This window comes from Botryllus schlosseri, chromosome 11 (genome assembly GCF_051294905.1).
Source record: "Botryllus schlosseri isolate E-star chromosome 11, Bs_hap1, whole genome shotgun sequence".
Classification (NCBI taxonomy): domain Eukaryota; kingdom Metazoa; phylum Chordata; class Ascidiacea; order Stolidobranchia; family Styelidae; genus Botryllus; species Botryllus schlosseri.
In genome coordinates this window covers 22,694,869-22,718,165 of record NC_137246.1, presented here as the reverse complement: position 1 = coordinate 22,718,165, position 23,297 = coordinate 22,694,869, and the positions used below count along the sequence as shown (strand labels likewise).

Below are 23,297 nucleotides of genomic sequence, written 5' to 3'. Positions count from 1 at the left end.
ACGAGAGCGGCTCGCAAAACGTAATAGGCACCTTGCAGTAACACCCAGACCGCCATTTGACCGCTTCACACTAGCTCAAAAATCGATTTTTATTTTGGATCGGCTATTAAATACAATCGACAGATAAGCAAACGGATGAAAATAGCTTCAAATGCGTCGCGGCGTAGAGAATCGTACGGAAAAAAACACCGCGTAAACTATCCCGACATATGTTACTGTCCCGTCTAGCCACATCGCAGCGTGCAGTTATATAATTACAACGCAAATATCGCGGTAACGATCATAACATTGACAGGCATATGATGCGGCCTAACGCGATACAGAAAGCATCTGTTTCAAGCAAATGATAGTGATGACATTTTAGTTGGTAATTGCCGCCGCTTCCGTGAAGCGCTGTTGATAATATGTGATACATAAGTCTGAATATCATCATCTAGTCGACATAGCTTAGGCTGCAATCAAGCCTAAAGAAGCAGGCAACCAAAACTGCCGCGTGTTTTCTCATGCGTGTGTCTTCCTCTGTTTATTCCAGTGGTTCCCAACGTGGGCGATATCGCCCCCCAGGGGACGATTTGGCGGTCTAGGGGGGCGAAAATGACGAAGGGGGCGACAGGGGGGGCGAAAATGGACAAAGGGGGCGACGGGGGGCGAAAATAGCGAAGGGGGCGATAGGGGGCGATGACGCGTCTAAACGGCTGACCTTTTTTTTTCAACCCACGCAGAATTTAGTTACAAAATTGTGAAAAAGTGTGTCAAATCAGACTTCGAGCCGAAAATTTGACCCTTTTTTTTTTTAGTCAACCCGCCGGTGATTGCAATTTGTATGCCCAATTTTCGGTACACAAAATTTGGGGGGCGATGATCGGTGTTGACCTTGAAAAGGGGGCGATGGGTCGAAAAAGGTTGGGAACCACTGGTTTATTCTGTTTCGTTTCACTGTGGGTTTTCCGGTCGTTTTATAGCACAAGTTCGACAGGCCCACTTGAACGCAATAATCCGTCGGGGATTTTGCAGCCGGTCGGAATGTAAATTTATCCATCGGTTACCGCCGTAAAATTTCCGGGGCTTTTCAAGAGATTGTCTATGTCTATTCATTCCATTGAATATCTTCAGTTGGCAAGAGCTCCTCAAATCAATGACTATATTAGAGTCGCGTAGAGCCATACCATCACGATATATTGCGGCATAACTCTAAACCAGTGGTTCTTAACCTTTTTCATACCGTTACCCCCAAGAAGAAAATGACAGGATGCAATTACCCCCTTTCAAAAAATAACAAATTACAGCTTGCACTCTATTAATTGTAAAACAACACAACGTGACGTCATAATGCCTGGTGAAAATATCAAGTCAATGTGAAGGCTGTTTTTGCGTTATCCAGTGGTCACATCTAGGCAAAGCGGAGGATAATAGACAGCATCTCATGTAATAGTCAATCGCAAACTTATTTCAATTTTTGGTTTTGATAGATACCATTGCATAAAATCCTATTTCACCGCAATAAGTTGGAGGAAATTCAATCATTGGTTATTCATTTTGAAGCCGAACCCACAAGGTTTCCAATATCTTCCCCTCGTTTCTCCGAAAGCATTTTGATGATGTCAGACTTAATTTTTCTGACTAGGCTAGGCCACTACACTTTTCAATACTAACAATTATATTTCTTGGATATTGTTATTGCATTATAGCTGTAAACCTGAACCTAGACTCCCCTTGTTGTCCTTCAATTTGCCAGCATGCGTAACAATATAATATGATTCGCACTACTGCGAAATAAATTCAATATACCTAGCACTAGGTTAACTACATTTGACCCTGTTATTCATAATCACTAGTGGTTACTATGATATCACAGTAGGCATGGTGTGTTGAGTGAAACAAAATATATACGAGCACGCAAAAATTCTTCTTAGCCTACATTCATATTTACGTTTGAAAATATTTCAGTGCAGCGTCAAAAGTTCGTGAAATATGTCAATTAGAATTACCCCCCGGAAATTGGTGAATTACCCCTTTGGGGGTAATTACCCCCAGGTTAAGAACCACTGCTCTAAACAGAGACACACCTCGTCGATCAACGTCACACAAAATTACGTACGACTGTTCGCGTGACACTGTAGCGGTTGGGAATGACTACAACAATTGTAGTACTACAGAAGGACGCAAAGACTAAGGACACAAAGGCGTCGTATACGATTTCATAACGGATCAGCCCGATCAGGTGGCGGATCTTTCGAAATAACATCCGCTCGGAATTCCGACATAATATAATGGAATGCAACACACACAGGACCGCTCTTGTCAATCCACGTCGCCGCCACTAAAATAATGATAAGGTTTCCGCGATCTAAATATAGCGTGATATATGATATAGCCGCCGAGCTGCACCTGATATGACTAAGTCTCTCATGACGAAATTCCGTTGACATAGTAACCGAGATTTTATGAAAACATTGAGCGCGAGGGCTGACATTACTGCGAATGCCGAGGCTCAGCGCAATATTCGACACCAGCTAATCTGTTGTGATATATGTCTTCGACTTTATTCTGATGACAATGCGGTATCGTATTCCCGACTGGGCGTGTTGCGATGGAGTGCGTGATTATAACATGCGGTATGGGGCGCAAGAATTGAACTTGACTAATATAACAGAAACCACAATATCTCCAGTAAATTATCAGGTGTGAGATAAATTGCTGTGTCGAATAACCACAGAGTGATAATTTGCTATTGCAAGGAACTTATATGCAGGCAATCACATATAATTAACAACAAAAGATCTCGGACTGCTTAGAATATCAAAACCGGGGAATGCCACACCATCCTATTGGCTTCCTTCCACACCGCTAAATATCTTGAAAACAAATAGGAAAACACCTTGGTGTTAAGCGATAAATCTTTTCTAGGAGGCGGAAGACATACGCGGAAGCATTTGCCATGGTAATAGGCCTGTACGCATCAACAACACATTTTGGCTGGTCCCAAAAGGAATTCCTAAGTCATATAGGATGAAGACGCGGTATATGAAAACGTCTGTCATGCACATCGTGGCCGCGGGACAGATACCCGCAGATTACCACAGAACATGATACCCTCATGCGATTTATACATAACTAAACGGGGAAGCAGGCGGTGTACTCGGTAATACCAGTCCGAGGAATATACCCGCGACAGCGAATCCTGTAAGTCATACCCACACAATACATATTTGGATTTTGCACACGAATATATTTCAGAACAAAGCTCCGTTTCGCCACTTTCGCGAGGGGAAATTCAGGCTGCATTCGCCTTGCAATAAAAATAAACACAGGTCGGTTTTCGAACCATCAGATTCTCATGGGCCTAGCGGGCCACATAAGATAACCAGGCCGGTCGCCAGTTCCACGCCTCTACCGTATGTGCTTATTACAGTAGGAATAACAAATCGAAGATATAATGGCATGCGGCATTTAGCAAACCAAAACCGCTACAGATAACCATTTACAGCGTCACCTAGTGCTTCAAAATCGGTTAAATGAAGAGAAGCAGATTTCACGAGGAAGAACAACTAGATGTCATGTCAAATCCAGAGTGAATAGCCCAAAAGCCCTTGTATACGAGTAAGATATTTGACACCACCCGAAAACGCTCAACTTTCCCTTTATGTGCGCATCCTTCCCGCGTTTCGCATCACATTGTGTCGAAACAGCAGACAAACGTCACTCTTCAAAAATAGACACATCAGCAAAATAACACCAATACCGCTGTCTCAGCGACAGCCGTGGTTGTCCCACGATATTACAATGACCGGATAGAGCGTAGTGAAACACACAAAGAGTGATAGTAACATCATAATGGTGATTTCTCGCACGCAAAGAATGGCCAGTCTGACAGCCTGGTGTTACACGTTGTCGGCATAACTGCTTTCCATTCATAAAACAGGAGTTACCACGTTGGTGTCTTCCTATCTATGCTGCAGAGAAGGTGTGTTTGGATGACATTGTAATCTATGCAAATGTTTAGCCTAGCTATTCCACTTTCAAAGCATACGAGAGTCACACGACGACACACGACCTTTCAGTTTCAATCGTCCAGCTGCGGTGTGGAGTGCTCCTATTTCGGCGCCAAAAAGCTCATGAAGCCTAATTATAGTCTGTGTTCCGATGGCGTGTGTTTTTTAAACGCATAAATCTGATTTTCGCACGATAAAGATTTTCGACGTAACAATGCAAGATAAAACTGAAATTTGCCGTCTAGTGCTACAAGTCTGCAACAAAAACAGTGCAAAAACAAAAACAATGGCCCATCAACGACACGAAATGCTTGTAATTGGCCAAAGTCACAGTTAGGGTGAGATTGCGAGTTGTTTTCGCTTCAAAGCAAAGTCAGGGCCCGTACATACTAGCTAGCAGGTAATTTGGGTACGCTGCCGGCTTATTAAAAACTAGTTACAGTTTTCTAATCTCTGTTGCCATCTACTGACAAGCCGCGAGTCATCTCGAAGAGTTTATAAGCGGTGAAAATACAAAGTTCAATCTTGTCCGTTCCGACCATTGTATGTGCATTGTACTATGTACATTCGAAGGTATGTTTGCCCGATACAATACTTCATCACCAACCCAATTTCAAATCTCGTTGAAGGAGGACGTCGGTAAATATTATCGGAAACCCCGTAACGTGGCGCTGCGCTGAAAAACTGTTATTGCGAGTCTTCAAAATAGGAAGGTTTTGTTAGTTTCCGCGTAGCGCTCTCCTGTTTGCAGTGTTCGAATAATGTTTCGGCGGCTGTTTGGCTTCAACAATTACGCAACGAACCTAGCGGTGCTACGGCAAACTGTGCGCGTTGCCCGGCTGCGAAACATGCGGTTTGGATAATTTCATCGGTGCAGCGTTGACGCTAGCGTCCTCACATGAGACGAAAAGGTGTCGAGTCGCTGTACTCTCCGAAGTGAACGGATTAAAAGTTTATGAAATCCTTCCCAAACTTTATAACGCACTTTTCATTACATATCATACAAGATCTCTTTCGCTGTCAGTCATAGTGTGCTTGTGATATCTTTGGAACATTTTTGTTGCGATCTCTAAAGTATAGAGCAGTGTTCAAAAACACCACGCTACACTCCCAAACAGAAGTGTTCGTAAGTACTCTTACTTTCACAGCCTCCGTCCCCAAGCATACATATACTCAACAACATCTTGCTTTTAAAGCTTTCTGACTGAAATGCAGAAAAATCCAAAGAGGGGTATAGAACTTGAGTGTACAATTGCGTTATATGTTCAGTTGTTCACATTGAAATAGACCCGAATATTTTCGGCTGACACTTGCCAGCTGCAATAGTCAGCAATTCGTAGAGAATTGAAAATCACATTGTATATCAAAAATCGTATCACTAGATATGACACCGCCGCCATTTTAAGCATTCGCTGCATACCCAGTGCATACAAAGGCAGCAAGTCGGAATCAACGCAAACCAAGTTCAAAGTATTCCCAACAGCGACTCACAATCACCTCACGAACTCGCATCAGCGGTTTCGATCAACCGGCACGTGAATGCAACGCGCCTCGCTTACTGGCGGTAATTCGACCCGCGCAAAAACATTACGCACCCCATGACTACCGCGGCGCGTTTTCTATTCGGAAGCAGCAGGAGTCCGAGCAGAAAAAGTCGGCATCTACCGGTAAGCGAATGAGTCATTGCCTTGGAGGTTAGCGCATGTGATGCCGGTGGTGTGGGCCTAGCTGCAATGTCAAGTAGCACATCTCGCCGGGCAGCTGTATTCCGGAAATGAATCGTCATTAGAGCACGGCCGATATCGGATTTTTTAGCCAACACCGGTAATGCCGATGACTAGCATCTTCATCGAAAACGCCGATATATTGAGCCGTGTAGCCATGTAGCTCAAGGTATATTTTCCACAGAGCACACAATTGTTGATATACAATGTTCTTTCAAATTGTCTACTAGTTGCTGACCCTGACGAGTGTCAGCCGAAAATATCCGGGTTCATGTCAATCCGATTATGTTACTCAATTGTACATTAAAGTTCTCTACCCCAGCCATGAGTCTCTTCGGCAGCCATGAGTCTCTTCGGCAGCCATGAGTCTCTTCGGCGCATTTCTTAGAACAGCTTTACTACAGTAGCTGCTATATGCTTGGATATGAAATGTGCTCGAATGGCTGCATCTGGACACCAGCAAGCTACACGAAATACATCAACATTCCCAATCTAGCCGTCGCAGACCAAAATTGCCCGTATCTTTTACCTCTAAGGGCCGATGCCGTTATTTCTTTCAAGGCGTAATATTGTCGACTCGACATTATCGTGGGGGCTCTAATCGTGACGAATATTACTGGTGAATGAATAAATTAATTTAGAGCGCTTACATTACCATTGATTTCGCAAACCAATGTTACGATATCAACCTCTACATCAGTAGGCTTCAATTTCAACGAAATCTTGCGAATTCCCCGTTTAAAAGTAGATAAGAGTAGCCACGAAACCAAGCAGTGGGAGGTAATTTGAGGATGGTCCGAAATAACGACATCGATAACACAAAATCGAATACAAAACGCTCATCTAGTCACCGTCTATGAAATGGAACGAAAAAGTTCTTTAGTAGAGAGCCTATCTCAATATCTGTCGCACATAAATGTATGAAATGAAATGCATTTGACAGCGATTCACAATAACGACGAACGAACACCTTCAATTTTAATCTAATTCCGGCACATGCCAATGTTCACTGCCGCCGCTCATGTCAACGCGACGCCGCGTGCCACCGAACCCGTTGTCACCGCGATAAACGTGACAGTCATGTGCACCTTACACATTTTGAGCACCTCACGAATGTACATAACCAGGAATACGCTTCTAGGTATATCATTCGATAAATTATGACTTGAGTTAGATTTCAAGAGTGCATTCAGCGACCTCGTCTTATCGCAATTCAAGAAGCCACGTGACGTGAAATGAACCATTCCATCCGGTGGCGAACCAAAAAATATCATGGCTATAATGCGGGGACTAATCAACGACAATTTTTCCATCCGTTATACAATATACTATACAGCATAGTCGTTTCGCAGCGACTAGGTCTCGAAAATCATTAATAATTTCGGGCGTGTCTATTGTGGCTTGCCCGGAAAGGGCGCGCGCACGATAGCGCTGAGGTCGCGCGAACTCGCGCCCGCGCGTTCACACGCTATTCTCTTTTTCGCGACGGCATATTTTCTTAGCGCAAAAATGTGCAGAAGAAAATCTTCGGGCGACATTCACGAGCAAGGCGGGCGAATTAAGATAACAATAGAATCGGTTCGCATGCGATACCAATCGATTTCAGGGATTTAACTGTCGAGTCAAGTGTAAAACATGACCGTTTGGTTGTGTCTCTGAAATGGTACATAATGTCGACTAATGACATTTTAGAATCTAAAATTATTCAGATACAACATGTTCGGCATTATTACGGTGCATGATGCAATCTAAACGGATGAAACCTGAACGAAAACTAGTGATTTGATACAACGCACGCTATGTTGACGCCACATTGACACCACAGTCATGTAGCAGCGTATTTTACGAGTCTAAATGTCAAAACGCGAAACAAATTTTTTTTTTAAAAACGCTATTCAGCCGAATGTGACGAATGATCATGCGTGCAAGCAATGGAAAACTCAATCGGAAATCATTAGTGCCACAGCATACTTTATTTTAGAACGAAATTTATATTCTGTAGTATACGAATATCGAACAGTCCCTGTAAAAGGCTTCTTGGAAGTACATAGCCTCGATATACAATTGAGCAGTATACCCATATTGAAATAGACCCGAATATATTCGGCTGACACTTGTCAGAGGTTTCTGTCCCCGGAAAGTTGCGAATCATAATGCACACCCAAATTACACGCGATTCCGTCACTACGTGATACATCAGCGACGGAGATAACTCTCGTCCTGACACCCACCCTATCATTACTTTAGCGTGACGGCATATAAAATTATACCTTATATCCATCCATTATCCGTTACATAAGAACAAGTGTGACAAAATTCCGTGATTTTCGCTGTCATTAATGTGTGCGGAGCACGCGACTCGCGCGCAAAATGCCATAGCCATCGTTGTGGATGTGACTATCCAATGTTGACTAGAGACAAGTCGATAATGTGAAAAATTCGAGTCCAATTATGTGTCGCAGTCTGCTAACAATCGTGTTTTTATGCCCACAGAGAAATTTATCAATCCCACCTTTAAAGCGCGATAAGAAAAACCGACCTAACCAATACACCAAAAACGCAGATCCTTCAACCTTGCGACTCTAGGCAATTTACACACTATATTCGGCCAGTGCATCATCAGCGATCACCAGTTCAACGGTTAAAAGCCGGCGAGCTTGTGACAATTACATAACCCGTGACGAAGCAAGGCAGTACGCTACTGCTGACAACTCCGAAATTAGATAGCCACATTTCGTCGCGTGACCAATTTTCATACGGCACTCGGAGTAGGTGTGGCTGATGACGTGACAATGCCGAATCTTACTCAATTGGTGGGAACCGTAAACTCAGTTGCAATGGCAAAAAATCTACTGCGATAAGAAACGATCTTCGTTTCCCACGTATATTCTGCCTAGTCTAATATTTTTGTCGGATTACTTCACACTCGTTGCAATTCTTGAAATTACTCAAGATTTATTCGCACTTTCATTTGTGTGCCTTGGAGTTGACTTTTATCAAAATACGCCAACCTAGTCTGTGCCGACAGAAGGAGTTCGTGTAGGCTACCATCTAAAATAGTACACGGAGCTTTAAGCGATCTCTTCGCTTCGATTATTCGAATTGTCACTTCTGTGAAGTTATATTTGGTGATACGATTGTTGATGTACAATGTTATTTCCAATTCTTTACTAGTTGCTAACCGATTACACCTGGCGAGTGTCGCCCGAAAATATTCGGGTTTATTTCAATATGAACATGAACATAATTGCATAACCTTATTTCCTTAACATGTATAATCTGGACGGTTAAAACTCCATGTGTATGCGTGTTGGTTCAACAAATATGTCAATGCATTTGTATATAGTTTCCAGTCCCACCAAATACTCATATGGGAGGACGCTGAAGGTCTCAGGCCCCTCGTCTCGTAATCTACATTGCCGTTTTGTTATGTATCTTTTTGCCTTATTTCAATATGACTATATTATTCTATTGTATATTGAAGTTCTGTACCCCCAAAGGTTTTCGTTGCGTCTAGCCGTGACGAATAAAAACATAGCCATCTATCGATTCTACCACGGCGAGACTTGGCGTCTAGCTGAAGTCCAGACGCGGTCGTCTGTGCGACTTATCGCGCGCGCGATATCACGAACGCGATAATGACAGCCAGCCACGAAAGTTAAATTCGGATTCCCTGTCATATCCGACGGATAAATGATTTGGGTTTTGATCGCAAAAGTGCCCGGGCGAAAATAGACATGCCCTGCGGAGAAATGTCAACGGATCGCGCGTACGCTGGGATGGAAATGCGTCATTGCGGACCTCTACAATACCAGAATATCCAAACGGCAAAACGCCGAGCCCCGTAATGTGTGAGTCATACGTAACGCGTGATGAATAATACATAATCCAGAACGTTAGAAGATAACCAGAGTTTAGCAAGGTAGTCGCCGATGCACCGTAGACGAAAATCATGTATTTCCGCGATTTCCACCGTAGCGTAGGGTACAAATCGGGTAAGAGCTACTTTCTGGTACCAAATTTTGGATTCACAACACAATTCAACGGGCGAAAACGATTACCCATGACGATTGTCAGCCGAAAATTTTCGGGTTCATTTCAATATGAATATACTATTCAATTGAAAACGATAAAATATACACGAATTTTTATGGAGACATATCCCAGAGGCGGGCTGAGTTATATATTCGTGTATACCACGCCAAGAACTGTACCTTGTTATGTGTGCTTTTCATTATTACATCACAGCGACAAAATTCTTTCTATATTTCGAATTTGGTGAATCGCATTTACAGACGTTCGCTCCTGGTGAGAGTTAGTCGAAAAGCTTTTAGTGGAATATATTCGACAATATCAACTGATTGTTTGTTGCGCTATTAAAATTATGTCTTCTAAAAGTCACCCCTAAACGCAAAAAGGTGGCAAGCGTATAAACAGAGCAGAACCCACTGATGTAGTGGCATTACCAGATCTCCACAAGGATTGATGTATTCGACTTCATTTCTCTCACGTTGTTCAAACACACTATGAGATCGGCCTTCGTCTATATTTAGGGTTTTACTGCACTTAGAACAGTACAGATGTAGCTGAGTCGGCTCAATTTCGATCCGACATTCAAGTTTCTGCGCGTTATTACACACTCATCTGAGCTTTCGCTCCCAAAATAGCACAGAAATCTAAAACAAGCATTCCATAGGCCCACGCGCTGTTAGCTTGTTAGTTTATCCGAGAATTACGTCCACTTGCGCTTCCAAATCCGCGAATTATGACGTCACACGATATCATTAACATCCTTGCTCGTCTTCGCGATTTTATCAGACAGGAACGAATGCGAAATCGGCTGAAAGCCGAGGAAAATAAATCATAGGAGTACCGCGTATGAAGCGTTGGCGTGTATCAACACCATTAACGCCCACTAAGTATCCGGTGTGAGTTTGTGACGTGATAGTCGTGCGCGTAAGCGCAAAATCAAGGTCGTCCCAACCGCGAAAACCTTTGATGTCGCGATTGAAAATTAGCCTGTTCTTTTAAGCAATAGCAATCGTAAAGATGCAGCGTACTAAGCATAAGCGTCACCACCATAAGTTACATAACCTATGGAACAGCGGTTATCAACCTTTACAAACCTGGCGGATGTTTACGCTTATCTACACGCATTCGGCGAACCCCCAATTTTACCCTATTCACGAAATAAAAAAATCACCACATTACACATCTAGTGCATTACTATGTAGAATACTGCGCACAAAATGAACTGCGCATCAGCAACAGTATTGAAAGAGCGAACCCACTAAAACACGATTTTCACACAACAACAAAATTACAATGAATATTTACGACAAATCGGTATGACTCTTGCTGTATGACCTCCGGCGGACCCCTGAGACTGGCTCAGCTATCGCCTGGGTTTCGTTTGGACCCCGGTTAAGAAACACTGCTCTGGCATGATATCAGACAGATGGCAGTCATGTCGTTGAATTTCGTAACTTATTAAAAGGAAAGTTGAGGCTTCATGCGGGTGTTGAAATCTGTTACTTAACTCATCTCGATGCTACCACGCAGTAACAACACAAGTTGAACGCATCTATAATCTGGCTACCAGTGCTACAAACTGACTTCATCTAGTCTCACTTGATAATACTCGAATAACCGCTAATAACTTCGCCTCAAATACGATTTACAATGTCTGAAATAAGATTGCCAGACATTAGAATAAGAATTCACAGATTCAAGCGATTGCGACGCTGCGACCAAGATCAGAACACTCAACCAAACTAGATATGAAATCGTTAGCACTCACGGTTTCTGCGCTGGTCCTCGGACCGGGGTAACCTCGACTAGCGGGTCCCTGGCTAGTTTCGCGGGATACACCGAGGGGCTGGGGCCGGGCGTGCTCACGTCCATCTGCTCCAGGATATTCTTCAACAGGTACCCGTTGCCTGAACGAATCGGGGCGGGTTGAGAATAGCGTTTTCAGGTTCAAAGGTAAAAGGTGATATCCGTCACAAGGTCTAGTCAAGTCGACAGTAGAGCACAACGATTTAGTACCAGAATCCCAGTCGAGAGCATCATTTGTTATGATTTTAGTCGAGCAGTGAAAGTCTCTTTTTCAAGTAACGAAATTATACGCCTTCAGACCAAAAGTCATATTTTCGCAACAAAAATATTCTGATATCATATTTCAACCGTTGGACCCGCAAAACCAGTGCTTCCCAACCTTTTTGGACGTCGGAGCCGCGTTTCAAACTTCAGAGTACGCATGGAGCCGCATGAAAACACTCGAGTAGGCTACTTATAACGAAAATTGAAAGGTAGCTTGCCAACCTCTGGATCTCACCATCCAACTATTTCAAAAGCATGCATAGAGACTTCTATAGATTCTATATCGGCTATTTTAGCATTGATAGACGCAGATTGGTGAGTGCTATACATTGAAATAAACCGACAATGCATATCATACAACATACTATTATGCGATAGCACTGCATACGTTCCAGCACTTGATGCACAAGTTTGCGGGGATTATACGCTGAGTAATATTGGACTAATTACAATTTATACTCGACTATGAGCCGGTATTTTATTGGTCTTAAAATTGTGTCGAAATATACTCTTCAGAGACGATTTATGAAGGTCCATGACCAGCATGGATATATAAAGATATATCTTTGTCTGGCGGGTATTTATCCATGCGTTTGACGCCAGTCTGTAAGAATTATCTTTCCCGGCTTTCAGAAGCGGCCTTGCACGGCTTTAGACACGACTAATGTTGACGGGCGAAAGTGTAAAATCTCTTCCTCTGATTTAACTTCCTTTTCCTTCTATGCACCATTTTTGAGTAATATTGTACATATCCCAGAATTTGTAAATATCTATATTCGATATGACGTGCCATATTGAGCACTCCCGATTGGCCGCTTGAATACCGACTCTGGGCCAATTGGTGAGTCGACCCGAAGTGCCTGGAGTTTTTTGATCTACCGAAAAACATACCAGGAGAAGTGCCTTTCCTCCTTTCTTTGCTGAGAGTGGGATGCGGAGCCTGGGGTCTCGGGGCCGGAGTTTGCAGAACGTCATGGCTGTGAAACAAAAGAATTGCATTGAATTTGATTTTAAGAGCTATTGAAAACTTATACAGTTTAGCTGTTCCAAATTTTAATTTCCAAGCATACCCGTGCGTCTTAGGCCAGTGTCGGGATCAAGTAACGATCTTCCAGTCGTAAGCCATTTCGAGTTACTGCAAATTTTTACTCCATTCGTGTCAAGTGATTTCAAATTTTTTCCAAACAAGTCACAAAGTTACCAAATTCGAGCCAAATCATTTTAGGGCAGTGACTCGAGTCAAGTCAAGTCAATTAGAAAACGTGACTCGAGTCGGCCCAACACCGGTCTCAGCACTAAAGGCTATCATAATTTTAGCTCGGAACTCGAGCGAATTCAAATTCGGCTTGTCAGTCTTTAAGGCAGGAACGGGCAACTTATGCGTTCGGCGGGCCTGATATGGGAACATGAAGTACTTGACGAGCCGGATTACAGAATCGATACATTAATCGCATATTTATCCACCTATACAAAGATTGAATTGTATTCAGAGTAAACTTTAAGTTTAGAGCATAAACACCAAAAACAGTATCTGATGAATTTATTTAACTAATGTTGAAGTCAATCAGACATCTGTGGCCGATCTAAGTTGTTAACAAGGTCTTTGAACTGTCGCTGCATGTCGGATATACAACCCCTTACTAAAGACTGCACGTGAACATCAGTTTATTGGAACGCAGCCTTGTCCTGTTAATGTTCAAGGTCGAAAACGTTTGCTCGCAAATGTATGTAGTGTAGACCCAAACAGAACAAGTATTTTCATGACCATCTTTCTCGGGTTGGCAAACTCGGATTCATTGTGTGAAGCAAAGATTAGAATTTCACTTTCAAGGTAGAAATTCTCTGCGGGCTGCTCAAAATCCCGTCGCGGGCCGTATTTTGCCTGACCCAGCTCTAAGGGATAATTTCCATAATGAATTTTTACTAACGATACGTACATAGTCGATGCATCAAGTTATTGATTCTATTTATATTATCAGGGATATGTCCGGGACTTGGACAGTTGAGATATTTTCTAGGTGTCAGATTAGAGTTGGATGCTGTCAGAGTCACAAACTCGGTCAGATCGAGACAATCGTAAATGTTGCCACAATATTATCGCTTACTAACCTTCTTTTGAAGTCATCAAATCTCACAGTCCTGCCGGGCACTGTACCTGCGACAAAAATCATCGATATGAGACGAAGTATTGGCAGGATAATCCCAGATTGTCAGACATATTTCTCGGTACAATTTCGCATTCAAATTGGTGAATACGACTACGTATAACTTTTGATTCATTCTAGTATAACTGCAATCGTAACAGTACCTTTTTCCGCCACTGCGTCATTCAGCTGATTTTGGGTATTTTGCATGTTCCCGATGACTTTCAGAAACTGTCCCTGTCAAAAACAACACACGCGTACCATAAAGCAATGTGAGCGGAATTCAATAATCACTAGATATTGTGGTGATAAGGACCCACTAGTGGTCATCAAAGAGTTAAAAGTTAAAAAGCAAAATGATTCTTAATTCTCAACGGGTGCGTAATTCCACATTCACACATTAATAAACTCAGATCATCACAAATGAAACTGGTCTTGGAGCAGAGTACTCGAATCGATGTGTGAAGCCCTGTTTGTAATTGAGTTGAAATTTGTGGTGTTGCTTCCACTTCTATCAGTGCAGTAATGCCGATATTGCAAGTACTATACGTATTATTATGCAAGCATCTTTGAATTGCCACTAAAACACAGATTAGGTACGATCTTGAAATTCCTACAGCGCCTAACATTGACCGACGTGGGTGAAATGCATATATGAAATATTCATATTTCAGGTCATTCAAGATATCTGGCCTGTACCTGCCAAGCGGCTTGCTGCTCCTGCAGTTGCTCCAGAGACCGCAACCGCTGCGCCGTGACCTCGTCCAATTTTCTCTCCAGATCGACAGAACGCTCTTGATGTTTCAGAGATTCTTCCCTCTGTTTTTGACGCTCCAGCTCGTTAAGCTTATCTGTGAGACGCACCACCTGAGCTTCCATATCTTGCTGTACCTGCAAAACACATACTGCTCCAAAATCTTGAATTGATCGCTGTGACGTGTCGTTTAAAAAAAAGTCTATACAAACAGCACATTCACAATGAACATACTTAGAAAATGAAACTTTCTAGCTTGGACAAACAATCCATTGATGGTGGATTTTAATAAAGATCGCCATAAGCTTGTTAAGGGCGAAATTGAATTTGGCAACGCCGTTAACCGTAGCAATAGTTTGAATATATTTTGGGCGATGATTGTATTCTTAAAATATAAAATAAATAATTATTTATCACTAAACGACATACTTTCAGCATCGGCGCAGTGTGCTGCATGGCGTACGCCATTACTTCTGACGGGTGACTTTGAGCAATCCTTTTGTGCATCGTCTTCTCATTTACGATATTTGCCGGCACCGTTCGCTTATACTGCATTCTGAACATTCAAAATCTCATTAAAATGATTGTAACACATAGGAAAAAAAAGAAATCGCCATACCCTGTTTTTCTGGCCTCCAGCAATCTTTTCTTGGTGGAACCGAGGTCGCTTTTGATGATTTTCAGATCCTTGTCGAGTCTCGGGTCAGCCCCTGCGTTTGAAAAGTACAGCTCGCGTTCATGCTTGAAAAACCGAGGGGTATCGACAGCAATATCTTACCTTCGTTTTCCTTGTCGTCCAAGGTCGTCGCTACGCCTTGTGACAACGTGGTTTTCACAGGAGATGCGGCTGATTGAGGCTTCGTACCAGTTCTAGACAGAGACAGATCGCAGTATGAAACATCAATTCAAAATTTTTTTTGAGCAAAAATGTTTAAACAAATGGGATATTGTCAATCTCTGTGTCCAGGATGTGATAGATGTCCCAACAAAGTAGACTTGAGTGTAAAAAGAAACGATTAATGTCAAACAGAGACAGACTACTCTATTTGTTGGAGTGTTTGGTATCATATCATATTAGAAACATCCCGTAAAATGCTACACAACATACCTGGCCTACATATACACGGACATCAGTAAAGTTATGCAGCATCATTACATATTACTTGGTCAGATTTCCTGAAATGACAGATTCGATTGATTACTCAAGCATTTACTTTTAAAAAATAGATTTATCCAACAGTTATTCAGAGGTGAATATTTTCGAAATTGCAGGGTGCGTCTTCACATCCATCACAAAATGATCATGACAAGTACAAATCGGTGCAATCTTTTAAAAACATATTGAGTTACAGTGATGCAGTTGTCATCACAACGTCACTCATAAAAGTCATGCTAAAACAGTGTAAGTGTTCCGCGAGTCAGTATAGTTTATGAACTCCAGTTCTAGAACATTTGACTTGCAAGCTAATGCTTATCGTGGTCTATGGGCACAAAGTAATGCACTACAGTATCGAATGCGACCATAAACCAATTGCAGCAAATCATGGTATCTTACGCGACAACTATCACTTTTACCTCGGGTGATGTCGGTCACTGTTCCCTTGTTCGTTGGTCGCAATTGGTCTTTCCACCTCCTGCATTCTCTTTTTCGGAACCCTAACCCGGTGAGGCGCGACTCTCTCTTGTTCTGGAGGAGCGATCCTGCACAAACAAGTATAATATGATCACGTTTGTATGAAGAATCGGTACATGTTTGCAATTACTGTGGGGCGATCTTTCCACAAAAAATTAAACAGGAACAAGCTTGCATTCGCGCTGTCAAACAGCCAATAGAAATATACGGATGCATTCAATTATAAATTCAGAGTTTAATCGGGATCTGGGATATACCGTCTGTTAGAATTCAGCGTATCCTCAGCAACAACACGTAATATTTGTAGTAAGTTGAGTAACAGTTCAAAGACTTGATTTTTTCAAAGTTTTAAAAATGGACACAAGCTACTTTCATTCCACTGTGATGATATTTTCGTCAGAAAGCAGTAAGCCAATTTCAAATCGTTTACGCTGGCATTACTCGACATTTCGTGCGCATTTTAAGGCACGTTGTTAAAGAAAATAGATAGGCTGACATCTTTGAGATGAACATATCACCTGTCGGCAGCTACACCCCGAGCGTGCTGGCTTTTCCGGATTATGACGTTAGCCGGCTTCTCTTCCAATTCAATTTCTACCGTTTCGGGCTGCTTCAATTCACCGGATTCCTTGTCAGGAGTTGGCTGCGTCTGTGGAGTTTACCAATAATATATCATATTGAAATAAACCCGAATATTTTTCTCAGACACTCCCCCGGGTAACCGTCAGCAACTAGTAGGCCTATTCAAAAGAACATTGCATATCAACCAAATCAGCCATCACACGCATGAAAATTCGAATGATCAAGGCGAACAGGTGGCTTAAGCTCAATGTACTATTTTTTAGAATATAGCCTACACATTACTAGGGCTGGGCAAAATCGAGTACCTAAGTGATTCGATTCTGAATCACGCATTGTGCTTCGAGTCGAGTAATCGAGTATCACTCATTATGACGTCACAACATAATGTAATATGTCAACGTTCAAATATGTACCTTTTGTGCCACCACAAAGAATATAATGCCTGTTATCCAACACATTCAACATACTTTGGTATTTTTTCGACCGTCCCGATTTCATTGCACTTCGTGACAATGTTGTGGGATGATCATGAATTCGGAAATGTGGTATTTCTAGTAACGTTCGTTTGTACGATATGATTCGTATGCTACGATCGATCGATGCTACGCCAATCAGGGTTTCAAGGCTTCAACAGTGAAAATTAGTATCGAAACTATAATTCTCTTTGATGAACTAACTTTAAGTGGCGAGGAGCCTATAATTTCAGTACTCGAAGAATTCGTCTTTTACTACTCGACTCAAATCACTAAAATCAATACTCGATTCAGATTCGAGTACTCGAATCATTGTGCCCAGCCCTACACATTACACAAACTCTTTCTGCTGGTATAATCTAAGGTTAATGAATTTTGATAAAATTTGACTCCATCAGTTCAGTTCTATGCTAATATACAACTTTATTTTCAATTCTCTCATAGTCATTGAGTGACGAGTGTCAGCCGAAAATATTCGGGTTCATTTAGATATGACTAATGACTATATTACTCAATTGTATATTGTATATATATTGTATATAGTTCTGTACCTTCATCTGTGAATTCGGAAGACGGGCAGACTCAGGAAGTGCCGGTACACGCGAGGACAGTTTCAGCACCTCGCTGGCTGTCGAGGAGCTCCGAGAAATGTTTGGAGAATAAGACTTGACACCAGACTTAACGCTACTCGTCAAATTGTCCTTCCCCTCCTTGTGCCGAATGGACTCAATGAAGCTACCCTCAATCTCTTCGTCCTCACGTCGCCCGTGCGTTTCCAACATTATCGGACTCAATCCCGCACCGGGAGACAAATCAGTTTCGAGGGGGCGATTAGAGGGTGGGGTGGACGCAGACGAATCCATCTCGCCGCCCCCTACATCCAAAATACTGACGGGGCTCTTTGCCGCGTCAGCCAAAGCAGAAGTGACGTCAATCACCTTTCCTCCTGACAATGAAAAAGCTCAGATATGCAAGAATGCAAAAAATTGTTGCAGTTTTTCTGGAACGGCGCAAGCGTAAACTATGTTCAACAGAAATTGTGGTACTCTTTTTTTGTGTGCATCATTTCTGGAAACACTTTATTACTTTCCAAACCAGGGTTGAAATGACTCGAGTCCGACTCGAGTCACGATTTTCTGATGACTCGACTTGACTCGAGTCATTTTCTCAAAATACGGAAATGACTTGACTCGACTCGAGTCAATCTGTGCATTGACTCAAGACTCAGACGGCCAAGACCATCATTTCACTATAATTTCGAAGAATAGTCAAGTAACCACGCTACTGGGATTTTGTCTATTGGTACTGGTACTAAACTGCGATCAAAAACTGCTAAAAGTGAGGAAAATTAGTATATTATAAATGCGAACCATTCGATATCACCAAACAGAAATAAAAAAGTGGGTTTAACAAGACTTTAACAGGAAACTGAGCCGTCAATACAATGACTTGAACTCGGACTCAAGTCATAATACCATGACTCGGACTCGACCCTCTGCTCGATGACTTGGACTCGGACTTGGCTCGGTGGTCAATTGAAAATGACTTGACTTGACTCGAGTCAAAACTATAAAAGTGAGATTGATTTGTGACTCGGAGCCTTGTGACTTGGTTACAACCCTGTTCCAAACCACCATTTATGTTTGTAGCGCAACACTTGATACACTCACTGGTTTCTACATTTTGACTTGATGTCTCATCTTGCGACTCGTGAGTCTCTGCTTCTGCGTTATCTGTAAATAGATATATTCAATGGGATGAGACAGTGATAAGCTGCAAAATCAAACACAAAAAATCTGGATATTGCTAAAAAGCATTTCAAGAACAGTTATTATATTTCAGACTGAAATAAGCTACACTAAAGCAATGTAACATGACAATGTAAAATCAATGAAAACTCAGACAAACAAGTTTATATAGTATGCAAGCTCGGTGATATTGAAGTTCATGATAGGAGAAATTATGCTATTAATTTTTTCGACGATTACTGACGCTAGCGTAACAAGTCTAATGCAAATACCATTAACTATATATAGCATGGGCTGCCTGTGCATGGCAGTGAATCCAGTCGAATTTTCGCAAAAACATGTGAAATTACTAACCCTCAATTGTTGTATTTTTGGTTTCTGATAATATTTCGAGCAGTCTTTTGTCTCCGTGCCTATCTTCTGACGTAGTTCGGTCGCTGGCTTCGGGCTCAACAGATAGCGAGGAGTCAGACAATGCTGAGACACAAATAAAATGGCATTTAGGATAACAGAAACATGTAACTGTGGTCAAGAACAGTATTAGACTAGTGAGAATGTTGATAAATTTATTCATCTACTACACTCTAGTCCCAGATCAACATAATACGCGAGGAAATGCAGATGATTGTGATTAGTCACCTTGTCTAGGATCTGTCAATTTCTTCACAGCCGCGTTTGTCATGCATAAAAGTTCGTTGACGGCGTTAGATATGGAAGATGAGGTATTATTCGATTCGCCAGACTCGGTAACATCGCTTTCTTCCATAATAGATATGCTGGTTGCTCAAACTAAACTTGCAATATCAAAACTACAGGCCCTTGCAGCAAATTTCGTTAGACTCAAATTCGGTGAATTCCCTTTACCGCGATGATTTGCATCAGTCAATGTAGCGGTTGGTCACATGCATGAGTGATTACCCATTGAAATTACGTATTCAGGAGATTGATCAGCTGTGGGAACCCATTTTAGGGCACCCTCAGTAAGTGTTGGACAGTGGTGGTTTTTGGGTTGGGCAAGGTGGGCGGTCGAACGATCCCCACCCTGGTCGAAGCCCCGCTCCCTCCCTTCTTTGGTTTAGCGCTCCAATTAAAAAGATGATTCCGTTCAAGTTCAAGTATATTCCGTAAATTTCTTCACTTCAAAATATCACAAGACTGCAATACAATGAATGATTGGAAGATTCCGAAACGACTAGGAGTAGTCTTAAGATAAGAGACCCACCTGGGCCTAGGCGATGTAAAGAGGAGGCATGCACACTGAATGAAAATAAAAGAAGCTAATATAAAGTGGCAAGTGATGAAAGGCGAGATCGATATGTCAGGTCGTGGTCCGTTAAATGGTGAGGACTGACTACTATTCACTATTCACTCAGCAGAAATTGCTTGTATCAAAGTTACAATACGGAATTCTTTGTTGGGGTGCTGCCTGCAAGAATACAATTGACCCACTGCAAAAACTTCAACATCGGATCATCCTTATCATTGCCAAAGCCCCACGGAGGCCTGGATGTGCAACTGATAAATCGCTTCTCCAAAGATTTGGTGTTCTAAACTTAGAAGATATGAGAAAGCTAGAAATTGCCAAGTTTATGTATCAGTTCCATTGCGGTCAATGTCCCTCAAATTTCAACGACTACTTCACCTCGGAGACAAAAGCGCACAAGTACAGCACACGCGCGTCATCAAAGAACAACTACCATATGATCAGGACTGAATACAAGAAAACGCATTGCTCTATCAAGTATGCCGGACCCCAATTGTGGAACAGCATCTCGCCGGCTATCCGACAGTCGTCGAGCATGTCCGCATTCAAGTCGAAATACAAGCAATTTCTTCTAAATCAGTGGTTCCCAACCTTTTTCGACTCATCGCCCCCTTTTCAAGCTCAACGCCGATCATCGCCCCCAGATTTTGTGAACCGAAAAATCGGTATACAATCTGTAATCATCGGCGGGTTGACCAAAAAAAGGGTCAACTTCTGGGCTCGTTGTCGAATTTTACACTTTTGCCACTAAATTTCCGTGGGTTGACTACAAAAAAAAGGTCATTTCTCCGTCTTGACTCCAATACAGCCGTTTTAACGCGTCATCGCCCCCTATCGCCCCCTTTGTCCATTTTCGCCCCCCTATCGCCCCCTTCGTCATTTTCACCCCCCTGGGCCGCCAAATCGCCCACGCCCACTAGCCAGTCTTCAGGATTACCGGACCACGACCTGATATCGACCTCGCCCTCCGCCACATGCCACCTCATTTTGTCGCTTGCGTCTTATATTCTCTGCATTACTTTTCATTCAGTGTGCATGCCACTTATTTACTTCGCCTAGGCTAAGGTGGGTGTCTGATCTTAATGGCTACTCCAAGTTGTTTCGACACCTTCCTATCTTTTCATTGTATCGCAGTCTTGTGATGTTTTGAAACGATGAAAATATTAATAAACCATGATTGATTGATTGATTGATTGATTGATTGAATGGGGACATGCTCGACGACTGTCGGATGGGCGGCGAGATACAGATGTGTCAATCATCAAATCTTTACATTTGTTAGAAAAGTCCCGTATACCGATAATCATTAAGGCTGTGCATGCGGTAGAGGTAGGCCTACTTATTTTTGATGCAATCTATCCTTGTAACCATGCAGTGTTAGATATGAGCTAATCCAACATGAGTATGAGCTATTCGGGCACTAGTCCGGGGTGTTAAGAGACCGCAACTGGTCATTCGGCATTGCATTGTGTCTTATCGCATTGCACGTGTCTTGTGCCAATAAAAATATAATCTGACGATTATCAACCGCCAACAGACAGCGCAACAGTTACCAGCACGATCTACTTCTGCCTAACACCTCGACCTAACAGATTTCTGTCTTAACGAAGTCCGGACAAACGGAAAAGCTAGCACAACTATAATAAATAAACAAAGAATCGGTCACCGCAAATACTATTTTATTCGAATCCAAATTTTTCGACGGCAATAACTCCGCTTCCACTGGTTGGAATTGAACCAAATTTGGTGAGCATCGTTTCTATAGACAGCCTAACACTTTCATGCGGTAAACAGATAATTTTCAAATTTTTTTATTATTTATTTTTATATAATAAATAGAAACTTACTTCTCCTGTAGCAAAGCGGTTACTGGTTGGAATTGAACCAAATTTTGTGTGTAGGCTTAAATTAGGTAACCTAACAATTTTATCAAGTAGCCAGTACGATTTGAGAAAAAAAGTCATTTTTGAAGAGCCCTAATGTACAATGTACGTGTGAGCCAGGTATAGGCATCGCCGTTTTATATATTATCAGGACCGTAACTGCCGCACGCCAAACCCCCAATTCGGGGGGGGGGCGAGCTCGAAGGGGTGAATTAGCATGAATTATAAAGTATTTTTTAAAAATTTATGCGACTTTTTCAAAATAAATTTCCCGCTAGGCGCGATTTCAGTTTCCCAAATAACTTGTTTTTTGGGTACTCTTCTTCCCCCAAGAAAAAGTACTAAAGATTTATAGAAATGGGCATATCGGCGTTGGCCATTACCGCGCCATGACGCACCAAGACATATAAAGGTTTAGGGCATTAGGCCATGTAACATGCGACTCCAAGAAGTGTGTCAGAACGATCAACAGCGTGAAAACCTTGGCCGAAAAGGACTGCCTTTATGCTGACCGAAAACTTCGTTATATATACAAAATACATATAGGCTTAATTGTCCATAGGCGCCTAAATGACTGGCGCCGAATGTTCCTGTCTTGGCAATCTGAACCTCACAAGACAAATACCATCCCGCAGGGAAAAATTATATGCCAGTGAAGAAATGCCAATTTGAAATCGTGTGCGTATTTAGTTTGGTAGCCTACGTTTGGCTGATTCTATATTATTTGATATAGTACACAGTAGAGATGGTGTGAACCTCTGAAAGGTTCAGGTTCGTGTGAACGCGAACCTTTTTGAAAGGTTCTGTGTGAACGCGAACGTGAACCTCATGACGTCACGTGACGTCATATTACTAATTCCAATCCTATCTTTCAATGAAGTAATAGCCTAGATTAATGTACAGTTGAACACGATACCTAGCGACGACTCGGGCCACATAATGACACAATGCTGAAGTACATATTGGCGTTTTAAACGTCGCTAAATGTATAAACTGAG

At 42.2% G+C, this 23,297-nt stretch overlaps 2 protein-coding genes across 3 annotated transcripts in view; both read right to left on the bottom strand.

The window, feature by feature from the left end:
* The window catches only part of LOC145450317 (TALPID3 protein-like), a 124,305-nt gene extending 104,292 nt beyond the window's left edge, over window positions 1-20,013 (bottom strand). Inside the window, exons 1-14 of one of the 2 annotated variants that reach the window (XM_080328830.1) lie at window positions 19,792-20,013; window positions 19,507-19,629; window positions 19,075-19,137; window positions 17,956-18,350; window positions 16,868-16,998; window positions 16,292-16,417; window positions 15,495-15,586; window positions 15,336-15,426; window positions 15,146-15,272; window positions 14,662-14,853; window positions 14,127-14,199; window positions 13,928-13,973; window positions 12,710-12,795; window positions 11,517-11,655 (exon numbers count right to left, since the gene is read on the bottom strand). In XM_080328830.1, the coding sequence (XP_080184956.1) occupies window positions 11,517-11,655; window positions 12,710-12,795; window positions 13,928-13,973; window positions 14,127-14,199; window positions 14,662-14,853; window positions 15,146-15,272; window positions 15,336-15,426; window positions 15,495-15,586; window positions 16,292-16,417; window positions 16,868-16,998; window positions 17,956-18,350; window positions 19,075-19,137; window positions 19,507-19,629; window positions 19,792-19,918 (1,811 nt within the window). In that variant the 5' untranslated portion in view covers window positions 19,919-20,013. The remainder of the gene's footprint in view (window positions 1-11,516; window positions 11,656-12,709; window positions 12,796-13,927; window positions 13,974-14,126; window positions 14,200-14,661; window positions 14,854-15,145; window positions 15,273-15,335; window positions 15,427-15,494; window positions 15,587-16,291; window positions 16,418-16,867; window positions 16,999-17,955; window positions 18,351-19,074; window positions 19,138-19,506; window positions 19,630-19,791) is intronic. The other variant, XM_080328831.1, reaches the window with a different exon arrangement.
* Window positions 1-23,297, bottom strand: part of LOC145450323 (uncharacterized) — a 142,798-nt gene that overhangs the window by 103,316 nt on the left and 16,185 nt on the right. The gene's annotated exons all lie outside the window — the stretch shown is intronic.